This window comes from Babjeviella inositovora (genome assembly GCF_001661335.1).
Source record: "Babjeviella inositovora NRRL Y-12698 unplaced genomic scaffold BABINscaffold_1, whole genome shotgun sequence".
In the NCBI taxonomy this organism is placed as follows: domain Eukaryota; kingdom Fungi; phylum Ascomycota; class Pichiomycetes; order Serinales; genus Babjeviella; species Babjeviella inositovora.
In genome coordinates, this window is record NW_017566838.1 from 720,403 (window position 1) to 729,105 (window position 8,703).

The 8,703-nt window shown below is 48.3% G+C and overlaps 1 protein-coding gene across 1 annotated transcript; it reads right to left on the bottom strand.

Annotated features, from left to right (window-relative positions):
- Nucleotides 1-4,948: 4,948 nt before the first annotated feature.
- BABINDRAFT_27642 (uncharacterized protein) lies at nt 4,949-5,746 on the bottom strand (the record flags this gene model as incomplete). The annotated part of the gene is made up of 1 exon (XM_019131405.1): nt 4,949-5,746. A coding segment is annotated over one exon (798 nt), but the record flags the coding sequence as incomplete, so codon positions are not given.
- Between the last annotated feature and the right edge of the window lie 2,957 nt (nt 5,747-8,703).

The window sequence follows — 8,703 nt, forward strand, 5'->3', positions numbered from 1 at the left end:
ACCTGTTTGTGACCAGGAAACATTTTTTCAATTTGTAGTCAAGTTCAACCATTTTATTTTCAACCAGCGCCTAGCTACCCACTATACGCAGCTGAGGAAGAATACTTAAACCTGAAACGAACAGAAATCACTCGAATATTATAGCTAAAAGAAAGAAAACAGAGAGTGCAAATCGGAGATTAAACGGATCCGGTTGAAAGGCTTCGTTGAGAGTCCAATAGCGGTTATTCGCATACTGAGCTCTTACAGGCACAACAGGACTGAATAGCTACACCAATAGATACTTATGATTACTACTGCTCTGGAATTCGAGGTACGTACTGAATTCGGATTCAGTTATATTTCATAAATAACGATGAGGTAGCCACCAATACCTACTTTTCTGGATATCCCTGATCCATATATGTTAGACCTGCTTGGATGCAGTTTCCTAGCTCCTGCTTACACCAATTTCCAGGTTCGGTCTACCGAGAATCGTTGTATATAATACTCCCAAGTGTTCTACACCATCCAGACGGTATAGAGATCAGCGATAATGTGCACCGGGTGTTACCATGGATACGTGAAATCCGAAACGTTCCGTTCCTCGGCTCGCAAGTCTGAAGTGGAAGGCAAAGCGTCGTACCTGATGAAATCTTTGAGTCCCACGCCGAGGGAAACAGAAATCCCGTCCGTTAGGAGTCAACTCCTTTTCTGTCAGACATCCCCACATCGCGTGCCCTCCGTCCGACCATAATCTCCGTGGCATTATCACCCTTGGTTACTTAGACGAGTCTGCATGTGAACCGGGATAAGAATTCTTCCGGAAACAATCTTGTGCCATCGGCTGTGCCGTCCCGTCCTTTAGACCGCCCTAACACTGTATTATTGTTTTCTCTCTGCACCGCTAGTCTGTTAATTCCGCTTACATAGTATTAGTTCTGCCCCCAGGGTACAGATTGCCTGGTCATACACGTTGCATGCACAATATGCTAGTTCTGTAGGTACCCGCGCAATTACAGCCCCTGTAAACCTGGGGCCCTACTGGCCTGCTGGGTATAGTGAACCTAGCTCACTGGGACTACCTGCCACCGACATGCATGTTGACAAACACTGAGGTACCTATCAATAAAGATCAACAAGACCGAGAAACCCATCGCTGAAGCGTGTCCCATTGTCGGAATTCAGCAGGCGACTGATTGTAAGCCACAGAGTCCCTACACGAGACTCGCATGCAAGTGTCCTTACGTAGTAATTGTGACGTCGTGGCTCGAGTTGCAGATCTCTGTCACTCCCTTTGGCGGGGATGTAGTCTCCTGGTTGCCAGTTAGTACATCTATAGCGTACCCCCATGGATATCGTCCCCGTTTTTAGGTACCTCCTCCCCTAGCCTAGACCAGGGTGGTGACAGCTACACACATCACGGTTTGGCCCTACCCTCGGGGTCGGAACTATTCCTCGGAGCTGCTTGGTCCCTAAAGGATTAGCGCGACGCAGCTCTAATGGAGTAGTATGCGTTAGTATGCAGTATGCGCTATCAAAGCTTAAGCATGCCCACCAGAAAATTCATGGCCAGATTCCACATGACACAAACCGGGGCATGGCCGTGGATCCCTGTGGCTTCCGGATATGGCAGTGTAGTTACGGCATTTATCATAAATATCGAATCCGATCGTATACATGAAGACTATGCCGAGTTTGAGGGGTGTATTGCTAGTTCTGGGGTGGTCGACTCCACTGAATTGTCCTCCGGATTAAGCAGGGGCAGATCCTGTCTGAGGAAGGTAAAGCTATCCTGGCTTGGATCTCTAAACAGCCCATGCCCCGGCGACGGGGATTAAATATAATGGGCGAGAAAGGTATTAAAATTTGATTCTAGTCCGCCTCAAGCAATGGGAAACCTTCTGGTGTAGGGTACGAGAGGCTTGTCTGAAAAGGGTAATTAGACGCAAAAGGTGGGGACGCAACAAATAATTTATTGGAAGAAACTTCGCAGGGCCAATATGGGCGCCAACACTGATAAATGTACGTATTTCTTTCTGCTTTATTATGAAATAGAAACCATTCTGCTCTTAGTGCCACAGGGAGTGATATGATTTAGACATTCCCCCCCGGCAGTGTACAACGCTAACTCCAAAAAACCCTTGGCATGATTTAGCTTTCAGGAGGAGTTGGTATTCCACTCTACCGATCTGTGAAACCGAGGAGACGTATCCTTCAACTATTATTTAATCAGAATGGGCTGATCTCCAGCCTAACCGTCAACCGCAAGACCACTTTCTCTCTCTGGGTAAATAGAGAGATAGAACAACTGGTATCCATGAATCTACTACAAGTTTGAATCTGCACCCGTCAAGCATTGATCACCTGAATCCACAATCTATCTCTGTTTGAGTGTACTGACGATCAGGAAACTACAGCCTCTGTCTTCCAGTGGAGCTTGTGCATTCGACAACAAGATTTACGTCCTGGATCTGCGGCCTCTAACCGAGATTTTCCATTCGAACCTATTTCAAACCGACTACAGATATTTGCTGCTAAATTCACTGGTTGAACAATCATTAAGCACCTGAGATATGGACAAAACAAATCCCGGGTTGCAACGATTGTTGGTTCCTGAACGTATCGTCTCAACCAGTACTTACCCATACGTCTAAGGTCTTATCCCATGGTTTCTCTTTAACCGACGGCCTTGAGTCAACGGCAGCATGTCTAATCTACATGACCATTCGTGCTCCGGAAACATTTGAGGTATGACTGAAAGTTTCGACTCGATTTCCGAATACACTTTACCTTAAGCTTCATTGCCTAACGGTAACCACCCTTCAATACGATCCAATAAGCCACGAGGAAACTTATCAAGCAATTCGCTTCCTCATACCATGACATTAGCTTCACAGGAGATCAAGCTACAAGGATTATGGAATTCATACAATTATTGGTTCAAAATTTTGTTTAATTTATAGACGATGACTATTTTAGTCTTCTAGATGCGAATTTATCTATCATGGATCAAACCGACTCAGAAACAATAGCACTGACTTAGGCAGTAGGGGTAAAGTAAGATGGTAACACATCGTTACCATCAGATTCAATACTCTCAGGTTTCATAGATGGACTATATGCTTATCTAATCTATACAAACTACAATATAGAAGCTCAAATTCGTCTGAGAGTCTCTCCGAAAGGTCAGCTTAAAACGTAAGCCAATGACGATGACTTATGGTGGCAAACATGCGCCAATAAAAAATGGTGCCCAATCGGGTATGGCTAAAATCCCTGGTTTCAACTGAATGGCCTCAAAGTTAGAGCTACGTGGTAGTATTCTATTCATCAAAACGCTTTAATCTTGTCCAACTGTTTCCAATTTCTAGTAACCCTTACAATCAACCATGACTGGACTTTGAATTTTCACTCAAACTTTTACATTCTCAGTCTACTTCAATAGCACAACAGGTGGATTTCCTTCCGTGGATATAACAGGTGCCTCCCCACGATTATAAACTCGAAGGCCATTCCAAAAAGCTAAGTCTGATGTCACCCCTGACCGAAACCTTCGGAAGCAAAAGTTTCAGGCTGTAAACTCTGATAACACCATATATCTGTGATAAGCGGTTATATCTGTGACAGGCCTTTCCTCGTTCTTTCATTCATTCTGGATAATGGAAAGTGGCAGAAAAAGCCACAAGGGTAATCCAAGGGTAATGTCTTCGTACAGAACTTAAATCATGGCAATCATTCAAAAACGCAAATCCTCAACCATTTCCCTGTTTCCTTACCCCAGCTCTGTCAATCTTTACGCTGTTCAGTGGACCCAGCTTTATCGATAAAAAACGCATATAAACAACTTTCCACTACCTAAATAACAGATGACGATCTAAATACAAATGTGTAGTGTAGACAAATAGATGTTGTGTTAGCCCTCCACATGTACTAGTGAGCGACGTATTGGGAGTAAGGAGATATCAGTATTAGGCAACGTAAATATTCTTCGTTTACCATCCAGACTTAGTTCCTTATTTGGCAACGGTATAGTTATAATGACTGTGTTCATGAGTTTAGTAGCAAGACCAGACAGTCGCAACTACACTGGAATTATCCTGGAAAAAAAATCTACCAAGCGTGAGTCCTTGCGCCTTATAATACCCAACAAAAATAGCTGCCCATAGCTGAGTTTAGCAAACAGCTCCTACTATACTATAACTGGCTGTCAATCAGATGTATATATAACAACTTATTTAATAGACAACCAGTGTAATGCTACACATATAGCAAATCCAACTCCCCAAGTATGATCGTTTCACCCGTAGTTACTCTAAGTTCGCTTCGTTCCATTGACCGCTCACCATCTCTTTTCGTATTTAGCCTTAAATCCATCTGCTGTCTATCTACACTTTTTCTACCATATATAGTTATGCATTTAATCCGTATATCGTTTATCAACCTCGTTTTTGAAGCTGGGGCCATTTTGAGGATGGACACGATACCAGCCGGGCTGACCGTCCGGGTGAGGGACACGGCCGTCGCCGGGAGGCTGCGCGTGAGGGTGGAAGTAGGGTGGATACCCACTTGGCGGCGGCATGCCCTGGAACGGTGGAAGGGCATGCCGCTCGTCAGCGCGGGGGTTCGCGTCCTGGGGAAAGTGGGGCGTAGGAGGAAAGCGCGGGAGGCGCGGCTGCGAAAATGACGGGCTCAGGGACACGTCCGGCGGGCCCTGCGGAAAGCTGTCGCCACGCGGGTGCTGATCTGGCGGGGCGTACGCGTGTGCCGGGTAGTATGGGTATGGCGCCGGGTAGTACTGTGGATACGGGTAGACGGGCTGTGTGCGCGCAAATGCATATCCCACCGCATATGCGCGCCGTCCCTCATGGTGTGATAGCGCGCCTGCCTCTGTACGTTCGTCCGCGGAGTCGTCGCTGTAGTCACCGCCAAAGTCCAACAATGCCTGGGGGTCGTGTCGCGCGGCCGTATACTCTGCAACAGCCTTGTGAAAGTTGAACGAGCACAAGATGATGCGGTTCGAGCACGTAGCGTCAACCACTCCGCGCACGAGATCGCGACGAAGCATGCGTTCCTCCACATAGAGCGACGCGCTTGTCGCGCGCGGAATGAGATAAATCTTCATATCCGACTTGTAGCGCGGACGCGCAATCACCTTCTTAATAAACACCGTATTCGGACGGTCGCCCTTGTCGCCAATCCCGTTGATCAACTCTTCATTGGAGTCGTCGTCATCCGCGAGCCACGCATCGCCTGGCAGCGCCGTCTCTAGCTTCAAGAGCACCGAGCCGTTGGGCTCAGACGACGCTGCACGCGTCACGCGTACGAGTGAGTACTCCTTCAAACCAAAGAGCGAACTGACCGCCGCGTCCATAGAGTTAAACGTGGGCGCATCATCGCGCTTGTGGAAAGATTCCAAGACTTTTGTCGAGAGTGAGGCCATGTTCATCAACGTGTCGTCAATAAGTTTGACGGGGCGCGACACCAACGCGGATGCAAAGCTGCGCAACATGTCGCTGCGCGATAGCTCGCGCGCGGTCGCTTCCGCACCCGCGGGGCCGTGCTGGAACACGGTGACTTCTTTGCGGATCGAGTTGGGTACAAGCGCGAGATATAATACCGCAAGAGATGGTACTAGAGTTAAGCGGATGCGCGAGCCGGCTTCGAGCGGCTTGGAGTGGTACTTGTTGGCCTTTGCGCCTGTGCTTGTGCTTGCGCGCGTCTTGGTGGACGACTTTTTACGGATTGCCAACTTGACAATTGAGCGCGTGCGCTTGAGCATACGCGGTGCTTGTCCCGGGCTGGGCGCGAGGCCGGGGCTACGTGGCGTATGCCTTAGGGCCATGCCGTGCTCTTCCAGGCGCGCGACCACGGCGAGCGATTTGTTTCGGGGGGAGGTGCCTGCGCTATTGCATTGGTCCATTCTCATTAATCGGGTAGCCGGATACAAATAAAATCAGAGTGGTCAAAGGAAGCCTGGGAAATTGAGTAGAGATGAAACGATAGAAAATGTTCAAGGGGGTTCAATAAAGGAGTCTGAAAATAAAATGCAAGTGGATGGATTCAAGAGTAAAAGGTTGCAGCCAGTCCGAGAATGATAGGCTACCAAGTGTTGGGAAATTGAGGGATCGTGAAATATTTGATTAATTACCCTGGTACGGCGGCTCTTTTGAAATTATGACAATATAGGAATATGGCTCAGAGAGAGTATAAACTGGGTCCAAAACCTGGAAATTGCTTGAAAAAATTGTGGATAGGTCGTTAAGGTATGTTAATAGAGATTCAAACAGGGTAAGTAGCACAAGGGAAGCTACCAATCGGTGATTATGGGTAGGGTGGGTTGTCAGGATATCGCCACGATTCAAATAACTGCAAATGAAACTGAAAAGGCTAGGTTAGGAACACAAATTAATACCGATTACGGGCGGTATTCTGTGAACAGGAACGGAAAAGTCTCGCTGGCGAAAGAAAGCCGGGGTGGGGATAGATACGACGGGAAAGAAAGGCCAAAATGGAGTAGGAACAAAGGGGAAACGGCCAAAATGGAACAAGAACGACGGGAAAAGAAGCCGCAACAAGAATCAAGGCCAGCGATGGAGAAAGGGGGGGTGGTGTAGGAATGGTGAACCGGCACCTTTGCATGGAATAGAGCTCTGAGTATCCACAGAAGGTTAGGTTGGAGGGAATCTATATCTATATATATAGATGGCGCCCGTAGACAGGATGGTGGGAGCCAGGGTGCAGCCAACAAGCATAAAGGATAAACTGGTGGCACACAGAGTCACGTATACGCAGATCGCCTAAACCTGTGTCTTTCAGGAAGATTAAGCGTAGGTGCGGCGGCTACTTGCGCATATCCAGATTTCAGCTCATGTTTAGCCCTCGTTTGGTTTCTGACGAAGTGTTACTCGGTTTTTACTTCTTGGATAAGGTTCTACCGGGTCTGTCTTCGTTAGGCTGTTTCCGGAATACGGTTCCATCTTTTGCTGACAACCACGCACGGCCTCCTGGGCAAGCACTGGGATTATCGAGTCTGCCAGGATGCCGGCCGCATTCAGGAGTGCCGGGGGGTGGTGTGACTACAAAGGTTGTGTAAACCATGCTGCTGCAGCGCACACGTTGGACGCTGACCTATGTAAGCTGGCGGCAGGGTCACCACCCGATGCAACGTGCATCTGTACCAGTGCGTAACATACGTGCAGGCCTCGGATGATACAATATGCACCCGGCCCCGCTCACCCCTCGCAGATCGAGAATTGGCCACCTTTCGGACACATGCATGTAAGCATGAATTATGCTGCATGCGCATGCAATACTACATCACCGGACGTGTTCCGGTTCTTTCATCATTCCGAGTGGTAGGAACTATGCCCGTAAAATGGATTTTGTGCACGCTCGACCTAACTTGACGAAAAGTACACCTTCAACGGAAGGAGGGAGGCTGAATAGAGACGTACAGACTAAGACTCTCATGCTTCTATACCTCCGCGTATCTCCACCCCCTGTATTTCTACTCAGAGGCTAGATCTTACTGAATTTTTATCCCACATACTGGCTCTCGGGTACCGAGCATTTAAAGGCATAAGAAACATTACAAGGGGTCTAGGAACATACCTGGCACCATGTCGAGGCTTACAGACGGCCTAGAATGCACCCGACGCTTGGTGACGACTTCTAGTCCGACTTGACATACTTGGCTCGAGTTCATGGCACGAACGCAGTCTCCAATTTCAACAAATCTCTGACTCAAATCCACCATGATCGGTGCTAGCCTGGTCTTACCCACTGCATCGAATTTCAAGTCCACGTAAATAAACCTGATAGGCCACAGGCTTTAAGCTCCGTCGCCTTTGTTTCTTCGACCCTTGTCGCATCCCCCTCGGAAGTGGCAGAGGACGAAATTCTGTGCATGATATTTTGTCGGACGCAGAACAAAGAAAGGCAATTCCGAGGTACGGGGGGCTTAAATTAACATGAGAGGAGTCTGCTCCTACAGATTTGCGCTCGTCCGGCCGAGGGAGACTGGCCCGGTGGGGCAACGTGATTGCGATTTCATGTCAGGTACCATCTCGCCAGCCATTTTGTAAGGTTTGAGCATGGCTCGCATGTGCCAACGATGATGCTACTGCTAATCACTCTCCTTTAGCACGTTCTCACGAGACTTGATTCCGGCAGGAGATTCCAGCCATATATGAGTTTCGCCATCCCAGAATAAGGCATGGGGTGTATGAAAGACTATTACATTGGCCTGCGAGCCTGGCGCCAACAGTTAGCGGCGCTTACCTCCATGCGTCGCCCATATGCTGTACCATGCACTATTGCCGGGGGAAGTACGCCGCACATAATGTATCTAAATTGTTAGTTCTACCTTGCAGCACTACAGCCACTAGGCCCAGAGCGACACATGTTTATTGTCTGGATCTCGTGGATTGCCAGTCGGGCGAGGCAACAATAAGAGCCAGGAAGAGTGCATTTCCATGGAATGTCCAGGGTGCGAGCTCTAAGGCTTGAATTGGGCGGTGGGCGGGTGTCAATAGTGTTGTTTTAGGTATAATAGCACCAGAAGCTACCCTGGCTAGGCCCGTTGGGCACTTTCTCAGCCGGCGGACCTTTGCAGTATGTTGGTACGATTCCGCTTCGGGTAATTCAAATGCAACAAGCGCCATGTGTGAGTGAGTGTCTGGCCTTGGAGCTACCGGACCAACGTTGTTGCTTTGTAACAGA